Raw genomic sequence first — 26,139 nt, 5'->3', positions numbered from 1 at the left:
CAAACTGTGTTATTTGATTTGATATTTTAAAGACGTTTTCTTGTAAATGAAGTGCTTGTCACTTCAGGGAAAACAACTGACAATATTGCTTGCCAATGATAAATTTCAGACAAAGATTTAGAATTTTGGAAGATGAGGGTCTGGCCACCACAAGAGCTCGATAGAACCCCAATATTTAAAAACTCTTCTGATGAGATCAGCAGCGACCACTGTCTCAATCTCTGCCTTTTCCAGGATGTCATATAGTTGAAATCATATAATACAACTCAGGCTTTTCACACATGCTTCTTTCACTTAGTGATTTTTTTAACTTAAAAAATGTTTAAGCCTCTCAGTTTTGATTTATAATATGTGAAATTTCAATAAAGGTAATTCACATAAAAGCTCTTTGAGATTTCCAATAATTTTTAGGAGTTTATAGTAGTTCCAAGAAAATTACTTTGAGAGCCGCTTGCATCAGAAATCTGCTATCCCTATGCTATTGCTATTTTCTTCTTTCAGAGAGATCTGTGTATGTCCTAAATAGAGGGGAAATTTACATCTAGTGCCCTTTTCCTTTTCCCTAAAATGAAGCTCTGCACCTGTTCCACAAGAGAGTCAGCAAAATACTCCTGCTTCTCCTGGTTTAAGAAAACATATCAGTACTGTTGGGAGTCCCATCTTCTCATGAGACCCTCCCTCCTGTAGGCCCTCTGAGGCCTGTGCTTCCTATTTAGGCCTTTCAGGAGCGGGGTGGCCCTCCTGAGTCCTGCTTTCTCTGAATGAACTATGTTATATTACATTCAATGGCAGACACAATAACACAATTTGACCTCAAAGACAAAAACTCCATTAAAAGTCTTCTGGGAGCCGGGTGCAGTGGTATATGCCTGTAATCCCAGTGGCTCAGGAGGCTTGGGCAGGAGGTTAGAGAGTTCAAAGCCAGCCTCAGCAAAAGCGAGACGCTAAGTAACTCAGTGAGATCGTGTCTCTAAATAATATACAAAATAGGGCTGGGGATGTGGTTCAGTGGTTGAGTGCTCCTGAGTTCAATTCCCAGGGCCCCTCCCACAATATTTTTTTTTTTTTCCTGGAATCCACAAAGTTAAGCATATTTGCTTTCAGGAGACTCAATTTCTATGTTTCTCCAATCTTCCCCCATCTCACCTCCCCAATTAAAGCAACCATTTGTCTTTTACAGAGCTGCACCTCTCAGGTTTTTAGAAGCATCTACCTCTGCCTTCCCTCCAAACTGCTTGGTCCAAGCCTCATTTTGCTTTTAAGTCAGTTTCACTCCTTTATCTTTGAAGTGTAAGTTGTCAATAAGCTCGTCAGTTCAATCACATGGTTTTTCTTTAAAACTCACACTAATTTTAATGTTAGAAACTTCATGCTTGATATATTCAAGTCAATCTACTTAAAGAATTACTACCATGCTAGAATTTTAGAATATCCTAATAAAAACGTCAACAATTCTACCTTTAAGAGCAGAAGTTACAAGCAAAAGGGTGAGTCAAGTTTGGAGATTAGACTATTTTTCATTTACATTTAAATTCACTGCTTTTCTTCTTCTATTTCCTGACATGTAGGAAAACCAGAAATAATACTTTCTCCCACATAATTTTAAACATGACTATTTTATAAAATATTATTTTACTGGTTCATTTAGCTTTATAGTAAACCTGCAATATCAAACATTTTCTATTCAAAATACATTTTTCTAAAATTAATCAAGTTTATTTGAAAGATTCCCACAATGAATCCTTCTACAAAGCCACTTGTAGTGCAGAATCAGACTGAGGGTTGCTTTTGGCATTGCCACTGGCAATGTGGCTTGGAAAAAGGACTTTTCTAGGCCTTCTAGGTCTTGAGATCCTTGTTTATTACAGATGACACTAGGAACTAAGATGATAAATGACAAAGTTTTCAACATAGCCAAGCAGAGTAGGTGCTCTCTAATTGTTATTACATTATTATTTACACATTTTTATATATGATATCTCATTTCTGATTTTGCTCCTAAACTAAATTCAATCAGGTATCCAGTTCAGTTTCCCCATTAATAATTTCATGAACCAGTCTAATGGTTTCCTTACATATAATCTAGCAACATTTCAATAAATTCTGCACACTAATGGCAAATTCATATTACTGAAGAACAGTGGTAAAAATGCTACACCTATATCATCCAAGTGTTCTATGCAAAGTCCACTACAAAGCATTGTTTTACTAAAGTACTGGCTTGGAAAGTAACACCTGCGACTTGCCACTTGCCACAGCCGGAATGCAGGATCTGTTCTTCCCATTATCCAGCCCATTCTTTTTCCATACCTTTTTCCTCTCTGCCCAGTCTCCATCCATCTAGATCCTCCTAACCACTGCTAAGCAGAGGAGCTTTCCTGCTACATTTTTGGGGAGGGTTTTCCTGGTCTGCCTATCAGAAAGTTTCTTTTAATGACTGTTACTGACCTTTATCTAGGTTCCTCTTCAAACACTTTTACCCTACATGTTATTTGTATGCACATTCCAATACCTTTCTCTTTCACACTCAACTATCATAGTGCTTTAACAGAAGAGGTTCACAATATGTGTTAATGAATCCAAGAGTTAGAGTTACAGGGACCAATTTTTAATGTAACACTAAAGAACAGGGGTTTTGAGAGGAGAAAAAAAAATTGCATTATGTTGTTAGGAAGAAAGCACTGATCCCCATTTTCAATACTACTTTTCATTTGCCAATTTTCTTATTTAAATGGAAAAATACTGGGTTCATTTTTCCTTTTTTTTTTTTTTGTTGTTGTTGTTGATTAGCTGTATCTTTGTTATTCCAGGAGAACTGTTACTTAATTAAAACAAAACAAACAAAAAAAAAACACTGGTTCTCCCAAATCTCTTAAGTTTTGATGAAGACTTCTAAGACTGGTGAGTATTTGGCCCCTCAAACTAGTAAGTTCACTCTCCTTGGTCAAATCTTGTGGGAAGTCGATATGAAAGCATTCTACAAAATCTTAAGCTTCTTTTAAATAACAAGTGGACTGTGTAAGGTCACATTCCACACTTTATTCTGGTTAAGCTTTTGTCAAGTTTAGGTTCATGAGATAAGTAGTGGATAGCGATGAAAAACAGTTCTCTGAGCATCAAATAGAAGCTTCAGAATACTCGGTAACAATACCTCTATCTTTAAGCAGAGCATCTTTGAAGCATAGACGAACAGAACTCAACAAAGTTTTGTTTTGCTTTTTCTTAAATAGGAAGGTTGCAGGAATCAATTCATTTCTTAGACTCAATTTTCTCATTATCTGAGGAAGCATGAGAAAATCACTTCCCTCATGAAGTTAAATATACAAGACACTACTCCATACTGTCAGTCTTCTCTCTCTAAGAGGAATAAACAATGAGCCTCTAATGTAAGTCACGTATGCATCAAAAATTTCCCAGAAGCAACATTTTAAAATGAAACATGTATATTTTGTTTTAATATGGTCTACATAACCTAATGTATCCAAATTATTTCAACAAATAATTAAAAATTAGAGATAGCTTATGTTCTTCTTACATCTTTAAATTTATATGTATTTTACACGTAAGACACATCTCAATTTGGACTAGCCACATGGCAAGTGGGTACTGGCTACTGTACTGGACAGAGAGTGACTACAGTCCTATTTGTTTAATGTTAACTGAACCATTTTGATGCACAAAAGGGTCAAGATGATTTTTAAAATAAATATAATCCTGATAAGGAAAGGATTATCTTATCTCTCTCCCTTTCTCTCTCTCTCACACACACACACACAGTTTGCTGCCGTGGCAAAATTCCCTCCTAATTTAAAAAATTGTAGAATATCCAACAGAAAAATTTTTCAGACAAAGACACCTATACAGGGCTGGGGAGATAGCTCAGCTGGTAGAGTGCTTGCCTCGCAAGCACAAGGCCCTGAGTTCGATCCCCAGTACCGCAAAAAAAAAAAAAAAAAAAAAAAAAAAAAACACCTATACATAAATTTTATACCTGGATGGCCAGGTAGGTAATATGAGTAGGGAGACTAGGAACCAAAGACCCCAATCTGAAGGGATGATAGAACTATGGGGGCATAGAAAGCACCTCCCGGTCTAAGAGGGGCAGCTCCTACTCAGCTTCACATTGTAGCCATGAGGGAAAGCCAGCTCAGTGTTTCAGAACTTCAGATTTTCCAAGATTGCTGGATATTTTCCAATTTTAAAAAAAGTATTAATAATTCAAATTCTAAAACGCATTGTTGGAACAAAAGAAAACACATGCACATATGACAAAACTCTGGATATGGTCAGCATATCTCCAATTTGTTGATTTTGTCTTGTCCCTCTCTCTACTTTTTGGTGCCATTTTTTAATCCTCAATAAGAATGCGGGATGGTGTAAATACAAAATTTGTGACTAAGGGATTAATAACGCTAACAAATATATAAAAGAACAAAGATAATAAGCCCTTCAATAGAAAACTGGACAGAAGGACACAAACTGGCAATTCAAAGAAATATAAATTATATATATATATATATATATATATATATATATGTGTGTGTGCATGTATACCATATATGTGAGTACCTGTATTCCAACCTTACTAGCAATGAAAAAAAAATGCAACAGAAAATGTTCTTTTCTCTCACGTAAAAAATAGGGGGAAACATGTTCTCTTTTCCAGAATGGTAATGATTTTTTAAAATGTCTTATACTATTTAGTGCTGGCAAGCATGTAGGGAAACATGCTCATCAACTGTTGGTATGAGTATGTTGCAGAATCTTTAAAGAGGGCAGTTTGGCAATATGTCAAAAACCCTTGGTGGCCTACCAACTCGAATTTTTTAAAGATATTTTTCCTGGAGAAACAATGAAATTAATATAAAAAATATATACACAGGTATAATCTTTACACTGTGTGTATAACTATGAAAAGAAGGATTTAAATGCCCACTAATAGAGCTTATTCCAGTAAACTGTTATGCATCCATTCAATAGCTGTTACGGAAAAAAAAAAAAAAAAAGATGCGGTAATAACCAGGAATAATATGTCCAATGCAGAGTTAAGTGAAGCAAAAAAGCAGGATACCTAATTAACAATTACATACACATACGCACATGAAAAGGGATTATCTACCTCTGGGAGCAGGGACCTATGGGTTGCTTATACTTTCTACTATCTCTCTCTCCCTTTGAAAAAATTATAACCTCTCTTGTATTGCCAGAAAGAAAAAAGAAAAAAAAAAAAAAAAAAAACAGTAAATATGGTTTCATTGGAAAAAAGTTAAAAATGATTATGTCCAAGAGCAAATGGTGGGAAACAAGTGAGTACCTAGTTGCTGTATGCCCAACAGCCGCAGCATTTCGCATCTCTTCTGCTGGAAGTTTAAATATACTACAACTAACTCTTGGAAAACACCTGCCAGATTTATAAATGTTAAATTAGAATATCCCACAGCATTCCAGAGTGAAAATGGTTGTGCCTAAAACTCACTAAACCCAAACTTGCTTTTTATTTCATTTTGGGTGTGATTAAGTTACACTGAAAACTAAACTGAAATTAGATGCTAATTTTAGATAAAAGACTAGCACGACTAAGAAAATAGGATAAAATAAAATGCAAAATATTTGATATGCCTGAAAAACTCCTTGCTCCTGAACTGAAAACATTCACCTGAAAGTTAATAGGTCTATGCATCTCTTTAAAAGGACAGGTGATACTCATCAGGCCCCATTTGTAAATAAGGAGCTTGTGATCAGCTGGAGAGCAATTCAACCAACAAGCTAATGCCAATTCCCGGTTTGGATTTTTTGAGTTCATGTTTTGAGACCCTGAATGTCACCCCGACTACTATGAAACATTTCTTTGAATACAGTATTGTTTTGTTTTGAAAATTAATGTTCATGTGTTAGCACAATAATATAGAAAGCGACACTACAAATTTAGAGTTTTCTATTGTGGGTTGTGGACTGGGGCTCAGGGTATACCTAAGAATGTGAGTGACCAAGTTTTTGGTAATCTCAGGACCAACTCTACCAGCTCCTTGAAACCTAATGCTGACTTCTCAGATGGGCACAGAGAGCTAACACAGGAGGAAAAGTCCCTCTGCTGGTAACATCCCCACTTCCTCAGTCCAATAAAGGGCTCCCTCACTACAGCCACACAGGCAGAGCTGCACTTCTGTAGTACCAATCCAAAAAATAGGCTCATCTGATTTTTGTGCTCTGTTTAATACTTGATTACTCTTTCCTCTCGGGGCTGTCTCTCCTGACAGTTTTCATGACCTCCGTTTTCCTACCCCTTCTGCTTGTCCCCCTCTACCTCCTGTTTCCCCGACTTCAACTCTGAGTCAGTTCCAGATATACCTGTCAAGTTGAAGGCTCATGAGTATACAACAGGCAGCTCTGGTGACTGCTCAGCAGCTCATTGTGCCCTCCAGCTCCTATGCCCCCTGGACCTCCCCACTTAAGAGGCCACACATGCACCTCAAACCTAATCACCTCTTGGGTTGACACTTCCTTTTTATTTGACTATTATTAAGAGTAAATAGGTTTCGGGGCTGGGGTTGTGGCTCAGTGGTAGAGTGCTTGCCTAGCATGTATGAGGCACTGGGTTCAATTCTCAGCACCACATATAAATAAATGAATAAAAATAAAGGTCTATCAACATCTAAAAAAGTATTTTAAAAAAAAATGTACCTACTTCACATGGCTGTTGTGAGGATTAAATGTGTTAATTTATTTAAAAAAAAAAAAAAGAGTAAATAGGTTTCATGGCTGACTCTATCAATTACCAAAAAGTCTTACAACCTGCCATGGAAGCAAACCCTTCTGTAAATGCTGTTACCATCCCCAGTTTACAGGTGACAACACTGAAGCACAGCGGAATACTCACCCAGATCACAGAAGCAGAAGTCCATTTCAGCTCAGAAAACCTGCTCTGCTGTTCCCTCCTAACACTCAGACTATCCAATAAGTTTATCAATCAAACTGTGTGTGTGTTTGTGTGTGTATAAGATGGGTCCTTACAAATTGGTTTTTAAGCTTCCTCCAAAATCCTGCGAGAGCTGGTCTCTTTCATAGTACACAGGGAAAAAAAAATCGCCTTTGTGTTAAGACAGCTAATAAGCAAATAGAATTGACTACATGCACATAATAGATGAAAAACAAAATTCATGTATTCCATGATTCAAATTACAAAAGTCACCATTAACTCCTTTGCCCAAGTCAGACACTGAGTGTGATGTGTGATTCTCTGCCTTCCCCACTCCCTTCATCTCCACCTCCCTCTCTACAGTGTCCTGAAATCCAACTACAATGATATTGTGTTGTCCTAGTGGATAGGTTCAATGTTCCTGAACAGCCTGGAATGGCCTCCCGCAATCTCTTCTTCACAGAGCTAACTTAGGTGAGAGGACATCTCTGATACCCTATTCTGATTTAGAGACCTCTACTTTTGTTCCCATAAGAAGTTCAAAACATATATCACAAAACTTGAAACTATTCTGCTACCACTGATTTACTGTCCTTGAGCAGAGACCTTATTTCATTTGATATTTCCATGATAAAACAGTAGATGATACCAATGGGCATTCCATTATACCTATCTGCATAATGAAAAAAATGAATGAATAAAACAAGTGAACTGCCCGAGCAGCCACTCCTCCACCGTTTCACCTTTTGTCTGCACACTGCTCTCACGTGAGGAGGGGCTCTGTTCACTTTTTGTCCTACATCAGTGGTTGCTCCAGGAGTCAAGAGGCTCCTCTCAAGTCTGGGTTCACAACCCTAAATGAGGCCAGCGAAAGCAGAGTCATGAGCTCCCTTCCCTCCTGTGATTCATTCTTTCTGAGACGAAAAGGCCACATGACAAAGCCTGGACTCTTTCTCCCTCCTGATCAGGACTATTTGAGAATATCTTTCCATAAGGTTGGTAATATTTGTCTCCATTTGAGGGTCCACAAATAAATTTACAGTTGGGATACACTGGCAGGAGGGACTAGTCCTTGAAAGGACTTAAAAAGTCACAAAGACTAAATGAACACTTATGTGAAGTGTGTCTTCTTTCTTTCTAAACAGAGTTTGCATTAAGTTCCTCACTGCCTCTTGGTTGCCCACCAGCAGCTGAGAAAGGCAGACTCAGACTGAGGCTTGCCCTCTGCAGCCTATTCCTTGACCAGTTTTCTGTTTGCTCCCTTTCCCCCACTTTCAATGCTTGATCAAAAGATCAGTGTTACTCCAAAGGGCAAGGTTAGGTCAGGAGGGGAGCTTTACCTGCCTGAAAAAGGGAAAGAACAGATACATCACAAATAGTTATTCTTGTCTGACTTTTAGACATTGTCCTGGCCCTGCTCTTTGCTTGGCCTGCCTGCTGCAGAGGGTAGCTGAAGCAAGAAAAACACCTCTTAGCTCCGATGGTCACCAGCAAAGGAAAATTTACAAGAGTAAGCTGCAGTGATTAGGAGGTAGAGAACCAAGATGATTTTGAGCCATGGAGGCGATTCCCAATCATTCTTCAGGCACCAAACTCAAACCTGTTTCTGGAGTTAACAGGTTGAACTCACAGTAGTTTGGTAGTTTGAATCCCCTATTTTGTTCTTTCATAGCACTTTATTTCCTTCAGAGCACTTATCAAATTTGCAAGTATATTTTGTTTACTTGTTGACATCCATACCACACTTCCTGTGACATATCCTCATCCAGGAAGAGGTTGACCTTTGTTTTGTCTGCCACTGAGTCCTCAACACCCAGGCCCATCCTAGCAGATTTGGGTATTTGTTAAATATTTTTTGGAAAGCTTTCCAATTTAGTTTTCTTGCCTTATATGTGAATTTACTCTTTCATTTTCTAAATCCGTTCATCAAGGAATCTCATAAAAAAGAGACTCTGAGACAAGTAAACTTCAAAAGCTGTGTGCGAGTGTGTATGTCCATTGCAAAAATAAATATAAAGCACTAGAAAAAAACAATATAAGAAACTCACTTAAATGTTTATTAAAAAGGTGCAAATGAAGATGAGGGTATTAGTCATGTTTTCAGGGGTCACTCATTTTTGTCTTATATTCCTGATTAAAAAAATAAGTAACTGATTCATAACATTTAGAGAAAAAATAGCCACTGTTCTCATATTACATTTGTATAACCCTCACTTTTCTCCTCATATTACTATATCCTTTAAAAAGTACCATAAGTTAACAAAGGTACTTTAACTATTTCACTGACTTGCCCAGTGTCATCTAGGTTTGATATCTGGTGGGACTAAAATGTGGAACTCAGTCTTCTGACTCCTAGGTAAGAATGCTCAGTCTTACACATATAAAATCAAATACATCTCAAAAAAAAACAAAAAAAAAACAAAAAAAAACAAAAAAAAAAAAAAACCCAAAACAGCTTTTAGATTAACAGTGCAATCATTCAAGTGACTAAATGTTATATTTTTACTAAAATTTTAAATGAATTTTCCTTATAAATCCATTATATAATCTGTGTGGAAAACTGTATTTAAAATATAAAGAATAAAGTTACTAGATATAAGATCAATATAAAAAAGTTGATTTTCTCTTTTTACTAGCAATAGCTAGAAAAAAATTTGTGACTGCAATTAGTTAGAAAACTATACTTTAATTGAAAGATATTTTAAAAGACATATATAAGTGGAGTTATTTTATATTCATGGAAAAGATGATTTAATTACAACTCACTCTGTCTATTCTAGAATGGATGAAATTGCGATTAAAATGCCACAGGGCTAGGGATATACCTCAGTGTGGAGCACTGTCTAGCATGTGCAAGGCTCTGGGTTTGATCCTCAGTACTGCAAACAAAACAGGATTTAACCTTAGAACCTAGTGATTTGATTTTGAAACTATATGAAAACAGAAAGAACAGAAAATGAAGAAAAAGAACAAAGGTGAGGGACACACACTACCAGATATCAAGACCCATTATGTAATTCCAGAGTAATTAAGACATATTGGTACAGAGACAAATACACACGTCAATGGAAATAACAGACTCACACCCTCACATATAAAGGACTTGCGATATGACACTGCAGATTAGAGAGGGAAAGGATGGACTCTTCAATGAACAGTGCCAGAACGGTGCCCACTTACTCCACAAATAGGTCACTGTTTTTTGATATACGAAAAAAAGTGATTTCAGATAAGTAAGGATTGATATACAAAAAAAAATGTTAAAAATTTCTAGAAGGAAAATACTTTTGGTACCTCAGAGTATAGAAAAAACATAGTTCATGGGGCTGGGGATGTAGTTCAGTGGTAGAGCACTTGCCTAATATGCACAAGGCCCTGGGCTCAATCCCTAGTACCATGAGGGAAATGGGGAGGACATAATTCAAAAAAGGAAAACTTGATAAATTCAACTGTATTGACTATGTTCAATTATACTGATAACGAAAGACACCACAAACCTGAAGATATTTGTAACACATGAAATTGGCAAAGAATTAATATCTAGAATCTATCAAGAACCAATAAATGAAAGAAAGATAAAGCAAGACAAAAAGGTAAGTAAGCATTTCACAGAAATGTTTTGAATTTTCTGGTTCTTTGTGCTGTCATAGAAAAAAACATGAATGGACAATAACGATTGGAAAAGATATTAATAAGGAAAATGAAAATCACCATCACCGTTATATATCATTTCGTATTCACCAGACTGGCAAAAATTAAAACTCAGAAGGGAAGCTCAGAGGGGAAGCTGCGAAATGGTAGAAGCCCTCACTCCTTGTCTTGCAGTGCGAGATAGAAAATGTGCGCTTTATGACCCAGCTACTCTTGTGGGGTTTTGTGGGTTTATCCACCTGTTAACTGATAAATGTACAGGTTATTTTTTAAAAGTAATTTACTCTGCTGTGTGATAAGACCTGCATTTCAAAACTGTAATAGATAATTATGAATATTTACTCATTGCATTGAGAATTTCTTAGTTATTACATGGAAGCAGGATAACATACTAAATAATCCCCTGATTGTCCATCTAGATTGCTGAAGAACCCCCAACCCTACCCTTGAGACTAGGGATTAAACCCTAAGCTATATCCCCATCCCTTTTATTTTTCATTTTAAGAAGGGTCCAAGTTGCCCATGCTGGCCTCAAACTGACAATCCACCTGCCTCAGCTTCCCAAGTTACTGGGATTATAGGCATGTGCCACCACACCCAGCTAGGTGGTTGAAATTCGTTTGCTAGTACACACAAAATGTAATAAATACACTTATAGGTAAAACTCTGCAAATACTTTATCATTAAAGATAAATCCTTAAAAATAGTTTAAAGATAAACATTAATAAAAATACTTAAGTTATATTTTGCCAGACCTTCCTACAGAAAATACTATTAACTTCTACAACAACATATACTTATCTCTTACCACCTTTCCAACACTGGCTAAAAACATAACTTATGCCAAATGTTTAAGTGAAAACTGGTTCACTGAATTTTTAATTTGTATTGATTTAAGCAATAGTGAAGCTAGACAGTTTGATTACTGTTCACTTAGTTTTTACAGTTAACTTGCTTAATTCTCTGCCCATTTTTCTACTAAAGTGTTTAAATTTTCTTAATAAAGTTCTTAATATATTCAGGATATTGATTTTCTATTCCAGGCATACTAAGCTTTATCATTTATTCTTAATTTTTGTTTTTGTTGATTCAACCAAAGTTTTCAATTTTTTCCTTTATGGTTCATTTTCTATTATACAATTATTAATGTCTAGATTTAAAAGATTTAACTCACCTCTCCATCACCCCTCCTATAATAAAAATATCTCATTTTTAAAAAGGGTGCTGGGCACCGTGGTACCCTCCAGTGACTTGGGAGGCCAAGGCAGGAGGATTGCAAGTTCAAAGTCAGCCTCGGCAACTTAGCAAAGTCCTAAACAAATTCGTGAGGTCCTGTCTTAAAATAAAAAAAATTAAAAATGGGCTGGGAATGGGGCTCAGTGGTTGAGCATCTCTGGGTTTAGTCCCCAGCACCAATAATAATAATAATAACAGCAGCAGCAGCAGCAGCAGCAGTGGGAGCACCTTCTCCAAAGGGTCATTGTGAACATTAATTAATATAACTTATACTAACACAATTAAGCGATACATGAATATCAATTTTTGTAGACACTAAATAAATCATAGTTATTGACACTACATACCATAACCACAGGTAGAATAGACTTTATAATTATAGGTACCTAAGCAGATGCACCTGGGGATTAGTAAGAATCTGAAAAGTCACATATGGTATAACGTAGGGGTGCCAGGCTAGCTCAGGTGCAGGTTAAGGGCCACAGAGTCAAGACCCCAGAGTCCAAGAGTTGGGTGGAAGCAAGCTTGTGGTGAGCAGCCTACAAACTCGTTTATCGCACGAACCTATAGGTTTCTTGCCCAATCACAATGTGCCATGGGGGATCAGACCTATAAAGGTCCCCTTGGTAACACCAGGTCAACTTGGGGCAGTTGTTTACTTTCCTAGGTAGGAGAAGCGGAATGCTCCCCTTTGCAAGTTTACACACTTGAGACATTAACTTGCTGCGAGCCAAGAACTAGGATTTCTCCCAACAGTATAGGAAGGAGATACAATAATACAAAATTACATTTTGCAGGATCACAAAAGTCACAAGAAAGGCCACAAGCAAAGCAGACTCTCTTACCTTATTCTTCCCCTTCCTCTGCCAGCTCTGTTTCTTTATGCACTACCACTCTTGTGACCGACATGTCAGGGTGCTGCTCCTTGGCTTCCCTGATTGCCTGAGCCAATGCCTGCCAAGGTCAGAAGACAAAACAGCCATGAGTGGTTCCACCTCATATTGACAAAACTCAAGCACATTCATCAACTGGAACTGCAGGGCAAGCTAAAATGGTCTTATTTCTTTAGAGAAGCAGGAAGATTCAAACTGAGATCATTATTCATTTTAGAGACTGCGTCTCATATTTCCAAATTTCCCATTCCTCTAGTCCATTGTCTAATGAGATGTGTAGGAGAAATATGTTATCTGATTCCCAGGCTTGTACTGGGAGATTTGGAGAAAACAATTCTTCTCTAGGCTTTTTTGTATTTTCACCCGTAACCTGAGAATAATAATAAGGTTGTAACGATTATTTTAAGGTTTGTTGTATGAATTTAAGAAACAACATCAAGCAGTTAGAATAGTGCCTGATCTATACACTTCAGTGATAATTACTAGAAACTCCAAGGTATGGAACCAGGTCTGCTTATCTTGGCCCTCTCAGACACCTATGAACTACAATGTTCACTGAACTAAGATGTTGCAGGGAAAATATCTAGAAAGTTAATCACATGCAATCAGTAAAGCTAAAGAACAGAGACTCATCTTTAGATATGCAAGTGCAGGTCCCTGTTTTATAGCTGAAAAATCTTAAGGCCTGAAGATTAATGGGGTCTTTTTCAAGGTCAAGCAGCTAGTGAGTGGCAGGGAAGGCAGAGGACTGGGGATGCTGACTCCAGTGGCTCATGGTCTCTTCCTGAACGAGGCAGTGAGAAAGCAGAGTTTCTTTATGTTTATCAGAAAGCAGATTGTATAAAAAAGTTGTGGCAATGTGGAAACATCCTATTTTTCAGAGGGGTAATATATTTTTCTTAATTATGCTAATTTTACTCAAAAAGAGGTTCTGGGAAGAAAGTAAAAGAAAACAAAACACAGAATGACAAAGTCCAGGAAATAATTCCGAAAAAAGAAAAAAATTCTTCTAAGATAGAAAACAGCTTATCTCATAAAGAAACTACACACTTGAAAAAAGCAGTGCAATTTTTTTTTTGCTCTGCCACCTGCCTAAACAACATTTCTTATTTGCATTTATTGTTTCTGTCAGTTGTGAGGTTACTGAGTAAAACCCTATACCTCGTTTCATTAAAAAATGGTAAAGCTACAAAACAAAGTAACGAGAAAGCAAAAATTGCCATAATCACCTTCAAATGTTTGAAATCAAGTTTGTCATAATTCCTTTCATTTCATAATGTAAGCAGAAGAAATTAAATACTATAAAATGTTAATTTATTATGACAACAATAAGGATCATGAGACAAGTAGCACACTGTACTGCCCAATTTAGAAATTATTTTATTAGAAAGAAATAAACTCTGAAGAGTAACCGCAGTTTAGTTCATCCCTTCCTGGTATGGGTCTGAGAGTGTCCTGACAACCAGGTTTCCATAAAAGCAGGCCTCTCTGATTTGCCAACAAGATATTTCTGTTTCCCCCAGAGGAAAACTTCCTTCCACTACTAAAATTTCTTTTAATGTAAGCAAGGAACTCAAAAAAGTTCTACTGGCATTAATATTACTACATGATCAACATTAGTTTTCAACAGTGCCACTTTTCTCATTTAAAAATAGCTCCATCAAACATACTGCGTGAATTGAAATGTGGACTAGAATTGTGCCTCTGGATCTGATCACGCAATGGAAACATGTCATAAAAGGCCAGGTGCTCCAGGGGTTGGAAAAACGACACTAGGCAAAGAACTTGCAAGAGGATCAGGAGTGAAATACATTAATGTGGGTGATTTAGCTTGAGAAGCTTCATCACTGGATAGCATGGAGTCTGGCAAGATGGCTTCTCCCAAGAGCATGCTGAAAGATGCACAGATGATGGCGCCAATCCTGAAGGATATGGGATTATAGGACATGAGCCAAGTTATAAATCAGATATTGGAATTTGCCTTCCAATGTGATTACAATTCTAGATGATGCTAAAACTTATTCAAGCCATGCTAAGAAAGCTACTGTTGATGCAAATGATGTACGACTGGAATCCAGTAGAGCTGACCAGCCTTTTACCTCTCCTCCCCAGGAGATTTTTTATTAGATATTATAAGAATCAAACCCCTTTGCCAATGATCAAGCCATATTCAGGTCCTAGTTGCCTCCTGATAGATACTGCTTAACAGCTCTAAACTTCAGGCTCAAGTCTACCAAAAAAGCATCTACGTCTGCAGGAAGAGTAACAATATCACAATTAAGTGTTGGTTCAGTTATTAGCAGACCAAGTATTCCCACACTAGGCACACCAACCCCACAAACCAGATCTGTTTCAACTAAAGTAGGGACTCCACTGTCTCTAACAAGGCAAAGATTAACAGTACAAATGCCTGCTCCACAGTCCCCTGCTGTATAAGTCTCAATTCTTACAACATCAGCAGTTCAGAATGTTCTGATTAATCCATCATTAACTGGGTCCAAAAACATTCTTATTATCACTAATATGGTATCATCCCAAAATATTGCCAATGAATTATCAAATGCACTGAAAAGAAAAAATGAAGATGGTGATAATGATGATAATGACCACAATAACGACTGATAATTTGGTGATGCATGTAACCTGTATATTTGGTCTTGAATCCACTGCAATGAAATTAAAGAAATATGTTGAACATTTTCAAGTTGTGTTTTAGATAGTATTTAATGAGAAAACAAAAGTTACTGTTCTTCTCAACTGAAATGTTGGATTTTCTTTAATAGGACTAGTCATGGTTTCTTATCAGCTTTATGTGTGAAAAATAAAGTTGTTCACTGATTTGATTTTGAAAAAATAAATTAATAAAAATAGCTCCATCACTTCATCACAGGAAGAAAGTGAATCTATCAGGAGCTTGTGGTGACAAATGTATGGGAAGACAATTTTACTCAAACTTTATACCATCTTACCACTAAACATGAAAAAGTTAAGCCTCTACTCTCTTTATTTGGGTATCTAAACACTATTTTTAGAAGGTTTAAGCATGTATTATAACACAAAAGAGATATGTGTCTTTGCAGCATCAGTTAAGGCTGTAGTGTCACTGTGATTTAAAAGTTAGAAATGTATTATTTTGATGCTTATGCCTCACACTGCTTATTGGTCTTTCGGAAGCAGTTCCTTGATTTAAGTTTTCATAAAACAGTCCAAAAGGCAAAATAAAATACATAAAATGAAACCCGAATGTAATTCTGTGGAAAACTTGCATTCTAAAGTCTGAAAAGGCCCAGGTTCAGTGGGACAGAAGAGACAACTGCTGAGAGGACATTCCAATTTGACTTTCCACTATGCCAACAAATGTGGCCTCTTGCCTAGCATGCAGGAGAAATTCAAGAGCAAGAGTTCAAAGGAAAAAGTTAAGAATTGGCTCTGCTCTAATTTCACACTGGGGAACTCAAGGCTGCCCCGTGGACAGCAGAATAGACCCTTCTACGGGAAACTGGAGACTTGGTTTCCACTTTCACATGATGAGCAGGTAATAGTACTCATCTCTGAGGAATTTCTACTCCTCAGTTAAAATCCAGAGGCAAGATTCAACCCTCGAGAAATTTTAAAAATTATGAATAACGTAAATGAAATCATGCTTACAAAGGTCAAAAAAATGAGGAGCCATTTTCTTTGTAGGCATGAAGAAAATTCACTTTTCTCCAGTCACATACAGAGCCCTTCTCAAGCAACAAATTTTTTCCTCCAAAATTCTCTTTCCTAAGCCCAGGGTTGTGTTCAAAGTTGGGTAGCTATTATTTGCTCCTACAGTCCAGATAAAATGGTCCATTGAACACATCTTTTTCATTCCTTAAGTCATTATAAAAGGAAAAAAACTTAATCTCCTTTTAAAATCACTCAGAAAATAAAATAAAATAAAACCATCACTTGGTGTTGCAGTCTAAATTAAAGTTAGTCTTTAAGTGTCCAATGGTTCCATTCATTCTTGCTTAAAGCCCTTTGCTCTGCCAAACTTGATACATAATGGAAACATGATTCTTCTTGAAACTTTTCAGAATCACCATAAATGTTCACTTTGTAAGAGATCTTAGATTATTTCCCCCTTCCTCCTCCCTTCTAATAATAGTAATAAGGAAAAACCCCTAGTAGTAAATAGCCCAACTTTTCTTATGCTACGAAAAAACTTAAAAATTCCTTTAAAATGGCATTAAAAATTGGCTTTTTTCATTTTTTAGAAGTCACTGTCATTAAATTGACGTTCTTTTAAAAACATTTTGATGACCTGTCTTTAAATCAGGCCCACATGAATACCTAATGATTGCCCCAAATTCTCCAGATGACTTTGACCCTAAAGTACACATAAAGCCAGTGGGAAATAAGTAAGCATTCACACTTCATGCTGATTCAGAGTTAGAAAAGCCAAAAGGACAGGTTGTGTCAAGGCTGTGAAGTATCCTTATGCCATGCTTAGGAGTTGGACTTCATCTAGGAGGTTCTGGGAGAAGATGTTTACCCAGGGACGTAAGAAAATAACAGACATAAACCTTAGCAAATACGTGAAGTCACTTTCAGAACTAGAACCTAAGGTCTTTACCTGGTCATGATCAATATCTGCATCTCCCGTGATCACAATGCGTTTTTCAATTCTTGTTTCAGATATTCCACCTTTTACAGTCTAAAGGCCATAAAAAAGAAAGAGAAAGAACAGTTTAGTGAAAGCATGTTTACACAGACAGAGAAAAGAAAAAGGGAACCCACCTTGACCTTGTGCTCATCATAAAGCCATGCACAATGAATGATGGAAGACTGATGTTCTAGAAACTGACTTTCCTGTATTATTAAGTTCAATACAGAAACCTATTGTTAAAGTTATAGCACCCATAAATATCCCTCAACTGAAAGTAACCCTAAAATTAACTTATCAAGATTCAGGAGAGATTAAGATAGATGAATGTCATTTAATCCAAGTAATTTGATTGAGATACTATGTTATAATTTCCTGAGTTCTTCTCTCCCAATTGGCCAGTTTTTTTAAAAGGGAGAATAGCAAGAAGAAATAACTGAGTTAAAAGTAGAGTTAAAAGTAATTTTAACAATTCAGGTAGCAGTTTTAGATTTAGGAAACTGATATTATAGTTTTAATTGCTAGTTTCTAGTGATACAAATTCACTTGGTAATTTTGTCCATTTAGTTTAGTGCTATAAAAAACAGGACTTGGATTTGGCTGACGATAGGGAAGACATTGAGATTTTCATTAAATGTATGACTTGATCACAGTTGTGCATGTGACTGAGCATAGGGACATGGAGCATGGCTGTGCAAAGGTATGATAAGACCAGGGAGAAGGGGATCCTGGGTGAATTGCTCAGTTACTGGTTTGGGTATAACCTGAGAGCACTGGAGAAGGCTAGGAGGTCAACAGCCTGAGACCTTCTAAAAGGAAAATACCACGTGGTCCTGAGAAAGTACACACCCACCCTTGCCAACTCTGACAAATATACAGACCAAATCACAAGTGATGGCATTTTACTGTAAGAAGTAAGACTTACACTAGTATTAGTAACTTGATAAGCTTTTAAATGAGCCCTGGTGGCACAATTTATGTGGCATTTTTTTAATATACAGTTGGTTTTTGTGTGTGCGTGTTTGTTTTGTTTCGTTTTTTTTCATTATTGATGAACTGATGAACACGGGGTGGGAAGGGCACAAAGGACACATTTAAGACCTTTAAACATTAATCAAATGTGAAAAGTAGTGAAAGGAAATACTGGAAAATAAGACTTAAGTTAGAAATCTGAACCTGGAAGCTCCTAAAAATAATTCTGTGTTTCCCTAGGTCTGGAATGGGCCTTGGTATTTATGCGGCAAGATAGGGACCACCTGGTTATTTGGATTTAACACTTGGAGAATGATCTGGGAGAATGTCCCCCAAACTGACATACTAATATCTTAAATTTTACAGCTTATCAAATGATCTCTGATCTGTAGCTATCTTAATTATAGCTATTCAAAAGATATTTTTACCCCCTTGTACTTTACAAAATTGGAATTTGGTTTAAATACATGTCAATGGAGGCTAATTTCTCAGTTACTTTAAATCAAGGCATTTTTTATTCCACTGGCACTGTCTGTGTATTATTGGGAGGTGTGTATAGGAACAAAGAAACAATTCAGAAAAGACCCTGTTTGCAATGTACCATCCTTTCCCTAGGATTCCCCTGGACTGCTTTACCTTGGTGATGTGTGTGGTTGTCGTTGTCGACACGGACTCAGATGTGATGGTTTGTGCAGTCAGTAACGTGCCCGAATCACCACCAGCCCCGCCATCAATCTTTGGATAGTTGAGGGAAAAATACAAAGTAATGCTTAACTTCCATCATGTTGTCAGAGAACCCCACCCCACTGAATATGCATCTTCTAAAAATCTATATGGTCTGCAGAAGATGCTATCCACTATCCTTTGCATGTCTGTAGTGGAGTTTATGGTCCAGAAGAGTGGCTGGCATTTAAAACAGAGGAGAGGCAAAGGCTAAGTGCACATGGAGCAGCAAACCCTGTGGGTAGAAAGAAGAGGAAGAACGGAAGTAGAAGGTGGGAGGGAAAGTTACACAGGACGGAAGAGAATTTGTCTGAGGAACATTTGCAGAAGCTAGAAAAGAAAACTAGAGAGGCAGGCAAGGAAATTTCCACAGTGACCAGAGTGCTGAGTTTGTTATTGTCTTTTAAGCACAGGTGGGTAAAAATAGATAAACATTTTCTCAGATTACTAAGCAACAGAGCCCAAGAGACACTGAACCTAAGTGATTTGGTTATCTGCTTATCTCTAGATTTTTTTTTTTAAACTACACAGTTGCTTTAACAGTTTGTGTGTTGTGAGTATACCTGTTGGTACATATTTCAGTATTCCAAGTATGCATGCTTTCTCTACATATATAACATATAATAAATTCCATACATATGTTAAAGTAGGTTTTCATTTTCTTGATAACAGAAGAGGTAGAAAGTGCTAGAATTTACCAGAAATTAAGAGCCTAACAGTTTATATTATCATCAACATATTTGCCTTTCATTTTCTGACACAAAAGAAATAACTAAAAAATCTAGAGCCTTTCTGACAAAGCTAAAAGGAAATTTCTCTCAAATATGTGTTGGGTACTTGTATTTCTTTATGAGGGTACTTACCACGATAAAGACACTGAGTAATGCTCCCACGCACATACCCATAAGAAACCTGTCGTGCTTATATGGAATCTATGCACACATGGATAAATAATTTTAGAAAATGTTCCACCCATGCAGGCATTAAACCTTTTTGGTGGTGCTGAGGATTGAACCCAGGGCCTTTTCGTGTTAGGCAAGTTCTCTACCACTAAGCTACATTCCCAGACTAAATATCTGGAGAAGGCAATAACCTGCCATGCTCCACATGGTATAATCCCACCTAGAAAGTCAAACCTTCTGGTAGAGAAAATATTCATCATATATATATTTAAACAGTTCCTTTTGAAATGGTAAAAACTTTCCTTTTTTGTTATTCTTAAGATTAGACACTGTAATACTTATTTAAAATCTTTACAGAAAAAGTCTAAAGGCCTAAAATCAAATACACAAGTCTGACAATTATTTAGACATAATATCACAGGTCACATATGAATGACTACGTATGTCCAAAAGAAAATAGTCCAACATGAAGAAGGAGGGTGAGTATGTGTGTGCATGTGTGTGTTACTCGCAAGACAGTGAGTTGACTGGATCTCTTTTCATGGAATTTAAAGTAAATAAAGAAGCCCATCTACTATTAAACCACAAAATACAACCTATTTTCCAAGTATATACAACATTTTTGGACACAAGTCATAAATGTCTTATAATAATACATATGAGATTCACACAGCTAGTTCTAAATATACAGTCTCCCCTATAATTACTGGGTCACCAACTTGATGGCAGCTCTCTGTCTCAATGTGAGAGCAATGTAGCAATGTTGTTGTTGGAACAGTTATAAAATGGAGATATGAAAAGCTAAGTCAAAATCAGGAACATGTAAGTGAGAAGACACTAAAAACAGAAACAAACATACTAAGTAAAAATGAACTCAAACAGTGTAAGTCTTGAGCTTTTGTACCTGTGGAGACTCATATGTGATGGTTTTGGTCTCAGTTTGGACAATAGGGACTTCCTTGGTGGAGATTTCTGTCCTTTGTGAGGCATCAGAAATTGTTACCATCTCTGTTTTTACCACTGGTGGCTGAGGTGAAAAAGGAAGGGAAAAATAAATTCTAGAGGTAATGAAGTAAAAGTACTTAAAGGAACCTTCAAAAATAAATGAAGAAACATATCCAAACATACACTCATGCACAAAAGAAAAAAAGAGTAAAAGCAAATAACATAAAACAAACAAAAGATACGAAAGAAAAACTTTCCTTCAAATATATCATATACAAACACACACATATGAATGTTGGTATATGTATATGTGTGCATATATACTAAAAAGTAAGCTAACATGATAACTCCCCTAAATCATGTTATTCTTCAAATGCTGATGGTCGCTAACTACTACAATGATATATGTATATTCTTTACTTTGGGAAAATAATGATAAAATTGAAAAAAAAAAGTTTGAAAACGACTCAGTACAATTACCTTGATTGCTGCAGCAATTTAAAGAACCACAGGGTTCGTGTGAAGTCGCATTGTTTTTAATTAGCATGCCAGCTAAGTAGGCAAAGATGTGTTCTTCCCCCCAAAAGACACCATTTCAGAAAGGATATCTTCAAGAGTGATTATTTCATTTATCATTGCCTAAAATTTGCAGTGATTCTTTTGTATTACATGTTAAAATGTTATATCTAAAATTTCTCCATTAATATTATTAAGTTAGTAACGCTTTAAACTATTTAAAACATGAAAGGAGAGGTTCAACATTGTGTTAACAGTGTACTCTGCTGAGCATATATATTTAGTACAACATCGGGCTATAGTACTACTGCCAAAATATTACAGTACTTTCTTTGAGAGAAAATTCCCAACAGGTACGATTATTTAAAGAGGAACAATCATATATCAAATGCAGAAAATAATCAAAGGCTCTAAAAACATTTTCTCTGAAGTGAAACAAATTTAAAAGTGACATTGTAAATATCCATCTAATCATTTCAAAACAGAGTCACTTCAAGATTTTTCTACCCATCAAATGTGGACAGAGGAAATGTGGATAAATCCCTATACTATAGGCACTTAAAAATCAAGCAGCATTCCCCATGGGAGTAAACCCTTCCTTAGCCTAACTCACTGCACCTAATGACCAAGACTTAATCTAAGTGAACTTTGGAAAGTTTTCTTTCTTGATAGAAAAGAAAGACTCATATCCAATGTACATAATTCACAAAACATATAACCAATTTGCAAAGAACTGATGTAAGGACTGAACAAGAAGAGAAGGGTTTCCTCCTGTTGAACAGTTTAGCCTCTGGCTGCCTAGAAGAAAAGAAAGGCTCTTAACCAAACCACACAATCCCTGGAATCTAAAGACAGAAATCACAGCAGTATTCAAAAAGTACTGTTCTCATCACTGCAGGATGCTGCGCTCAGAGCATCACAGTAATCAGAGCCTGCTGTCAGTTCTAAAAACCTTTATCGAAAAGTGAGAATGAGTCCAAAGGTCAGATCCAATCAGGACGACAGAAGCACACACACTCACATTGACCATTTTCTCAACATTACACATACATTTTTCTAATTAAACCAATGGGGAAGAAAGGCATTTAGTTTGAGGAAGCAGTGCAAATAAAGACAAAACAGTTGGAAGCATTCAAAACATGCAAAGAAAATTTAAATGTGCAATGGCAAGGAAAAAATGATGAGGTGATTGTAGGAAAGTTTACCCTACAGGTGATCCAGTGGCAGTAGAGAAGCTAGAAACCATGAACTGAGCTGGCAGAAAATCTACAAGCATTGTTTTCCCCCTTCTTCCCATGAGAGAAAAATTCTTGTTGAAAAAGCTGAAGAAGAATTGGGAAGACAGACGGAGAAGAAAGACAGGTGTTTCACACCTGAGAAATAGCTCTATAGCTTAGCTCCCACTTGGAACTCCCATTTACCTCTGAACAACAAATAATTTGTGGCAAAACATCAATGTCAACATGAGACACCTCTCCGTTAACTTTATGTTGCTCTTCCTCTGTTTCTTCTCTCAGGTCTTGCTTAACCGTGCCTTCGTTTACACTCTTCTCTGAAGATAGCTTTTGGGTAACTACATTTTCCTGGGCCACTGTTTCTACCGTGATTACACTGGCACCTGCTTGTCTGCCTGGGTTGGCTTCGGGCACTGCTTCCTCCCTCTCTACTACCTGGGCTGCTCGGCTGGGCTCTTCCTCCGCCTCTTCTTCATACTCCTCCTGCTCTTCCCTTAGGGTGCCCTCGGTCACACGGTGGTGGGGCCGGTACTCTCCCACATCTTCCTCCTCACTCTCACTGCTGCTGCTGCTCTCAGAAGACAGGGAGGTGGAGTCTTTTTGTGTCACAGGCTCCACCTTACGAATCTCCCCAGGACCACTCCCAGGTGATAGCTCTTTACCATTCATTTCTTCTGTGATTACTTTTTCGTCTTTCCCAACCTCTGCCTGCTTCTTCTCCTCCACTACATTCAGAGTCTCATGTGAACTCTGTACGAAAAAAAAGATGGATGAGGGAAAACAAAAATATATGAATAAACAAAAACAACGGAAACCCAAATTAAGTGATGGCAGATTCATGTCATGGAGAAAAACAAAGATGATTATGATGGCTGACTGAAAGGGAAGCAGGGAAAACGTGAGGGGGATGAGAGGCATCAGGCAATGTGTTAACATGGAAAAGGGGAGAACCTTAACAGCATCCCTGGCTCCAGTGCAAGGACCTTCTGACGCAGGAGCACGTGTCTGCGGAACAAAAAGCAACCAAGGACACAAATCAATAAGGTGTTACCTCGACAACCACCAAAACAGACATCTGACACCGCAACACAGAACAGCAAGAATGAACATCTACGAAAACCTCTGCTCAAGGTCACACAGAGGACAGTCAAGACAAATGCCAAAAAGCATATAAAAACAAACAAAAACACATAAACAGCCAGCATTCTCCCAAAGAAACAAAATGCTTTTATTTCTATTATAATTTATACCTACAAGCACCACTTAAATAGTGTCATATATATATATATATATAAATATATATATATATATATAAAAGCTTATTGATCACTTAAAGGGATAAATGTGAAAACTCAACAGTTCTGGCTTTAATCAGACTCTAGAACCCAGGCTGGAGCCTGATTCCTCAATAAACATAGAATTCAATGAAATGGTACCTATAATTTTTTTGTTGGTACTTTAAAAAAATAGCTTTATTGGCAAAATTATAGTTGGCTATAGCTAACTATGTAAAATGTTCATTTCAAAGATGGTCGATAACATCCCAACTTATATTATAGATCAGCAAAAGAAATGTTATACTTGAGGGTAGATGTCAATGATAGCCCCAAGTGTTTTCTCTTAGAATTTAGTTCCTTCACCAGCATCTTTGAAATCTGAAATGGACTGACTTTTATTATTGAAGATGTTCATTCCTACTCCCTAAAGATATGTTGTTCTTGAGAGTAAATTAATTTATTCTATTTGAGTAATGTAGTATCTAAATGTTTGATAAATACCTGTCAACTGAACACATGAGTATTGTATTTCACCACATAATTGTTGCCACTGCATTAATGGTATTCACAAGTATTCCATGCATCCTAATTTTGCACCAAAGACAATTCAGTAATAAAAAATTTAAGCAATGACAGCACAATTTAAAAAAAAGTTTCACATAATGGTTGCATCCTACTTATTTTGGAGAAACCAAAAAATTTGGCATAAAATTTGCAACAATTATACAGTGAAATAGGGGAATACAAATTACTGTGCTATGGATGGTATTATTAACTAGGATAGGAACTTTTTTAAACAGGAATTCATTTTTAAAGCTTCAAATTTCCTTACATTTATTTATTTTTTTTTAAAAAAGGCTACTTTACATTGGTTTAAGTAAAGCATGGCAGTTTCTTTTGACATTCGGGTGGCACTACTGGTAGTTATTATTAACAATAATTCAGTTAGAGACGGCAGCCTGTTTTATTCAAAGGGTATCTCCATGCTGAATGCAGAAGGGCTCTGTGCCTCTGAACCTTCCGGACGCTTGTGAAGCTGCCAAGGCTAACTGTGGTAACAGATACTGGAATTCCACTCATCTGCCCAGCAACGTGGACAACCAGAGCTAAAGGTGTTCAAATGGCACGCTTTTCTGCAGCAGCTATCAACATATACCCACGAGCTCTTTTTGATCTGTTCTAATATTCTTAGATGTCTGGTAAGGGGATATTTGAGTTGCTCAAAATTTACACCATGTAAATCATTTGACCAACAGAACAAACAGAATCATCCTTCCAGTTTTATTGAAAACCAGGTGGTTTCACACATTAAGTGGAAAAATACTCTGAATCTATTTTAATAAGTAACACTTAACTGTAACTACTTATAAATTCCTCTATACATAAAGATACCCAGTGATCAGAATACTTCTCAATCAGACATTTCATGATTACTACAAGTAAATGAATTATCCTTACTATTTATTACTTAACCTTTTTTACTACTAAAAAGGTTAACCTATTACTTATTTGAGCTGATAGGTTCTGTTCAAATTCAGGGAACCCCTTAGGGTCATTCAAAAACAATTATTTCACTGATATGACAGGCACTTGTAGTTTTTTCATATAAACAGAATTTTAAAAATGAACCATTTGAAGATGCCCACATTTTGGGTTTGAAAACCTGAACTCTACAAAGCCTCCTTAGCTCTGCTTAGTTGAGGCTTTCCTTGTGCTTAATACCTCAGGCTCCAGACCTTCATGGTTTAAGTGATTCCCTGAATTTAGGCAGAATTTTTGTTTCTGATTTTGACCAAAAGCAGCAGGAGAATCATCCAATCTATTTCTTTTCCTCAAGTCCAAATTCGGTCACTTTTCCTTGAATGTTTCTCCCAGAAAGCGTTAATTTCACCAATGAAAGCACTGGAGGGAAGGGGGCCTAATTATTCAAAAAATGAAAATCACTCTCATATGTGGCTTTTAGGAACAGGGGAAACAAAGTAAAATGCACCTCAAGCAAGGGCGAGGAGGAAAGCCTTTCTCTAGGAGGTGCATTAGGGTTCACAAGAGCGCCCTCTGCTGTCCAAGTGGTGGCTGAAGGGAAGGTGGCTTTCATGCTATCAGAAAAGCCCTTGCCACTAAACAAAATTGATGTTATCTCGTCTTCTAGGCTCTAGAGAGGTCAGAAAAGGAAGAGCAAAGAATTAACAATACATCAGAACAGACAGCAGTGACCTATTGGAATAAAGGAAAGGTTATACAAG

General features: G+C 36.9%; 1 protein-coding gene and 1 pseudogene across 16 annotated transcripts in view; one reads left to right on the top strand and one right to left on the bottom strand.

Moving 5' to 3' along the window:
* Nucleotides 1-26,139, bottom strand: part of EPB41L2 (erythrocyte membrane protein band 4.1 like 2) — a 193,489-nt gene that overhangs the window by 6,711 nt on the left and 160,639 nt on the right. For 7 of the 15 annotated variants that reach the window (XM_079148171.1, XM_079148164.1, XM_079148176.1 and 4 more), the window contains 7 exons: nt 25,887-26,048; nt 23,571-23,624; nt 22,806-23,369; nt 20,828-20,950; nt 18,935-19,033; nt 17,297-17,377; nt 12,649-12,757 (listed from right to left, as the gene is read on the bottom strand). In XM_079148171.1, the coding sequence (XP_079004297.1) occupies nt 12,650-12,757; nt 17,297-17,377; nt 18,935-19,033; nt 20,828-20,950; nt 22,806-23,369; nt 23,571-23,624; nt 25,887-26,048 (1,191 nt within the window). In that variant the 3' untranslated portion in view covers nt 12,649. The remainder of the gene's footprint in view (nt 1-12,648; nt 12,758-17,296; nt 17,378-18,934; nt 19,034-20,827; nt 20,951-22,805; nt 23,370-23,570; nt 23,625-25,886; nt 26,049-26,139) is intronic. The other 8 variants (XM_079148178.1, XM_079148166.1, XM_079148167.1 and 5 more) reach the window with 4 other exon arrangements.
* On the top strand, nt 12,765-17,289 carry LOC306666232 (transcription initiation factor TFIID subunit 9-like; annotated as a pseudogene). The gene has a single exon. The product of its transcript is annotated as a transcription initiation factor TFIID subunit 9-like (transcript).

Source organism: Sciurus vulgaris (genome assembly GCF_902686455.1).
Source record: "Sciurus vulgaris genome assembly, chromosome: 7".
NCBI lineage: Eukaryota > Metazoa > Chordata > Mammalia > Rodentia > Sciuridae > Sciurus > Sciurus vulgaris.
Note: the sequence above shows the minus strand (reverse complement) of the source record. Positions and strands in the feature narration are given on the sequence as shown.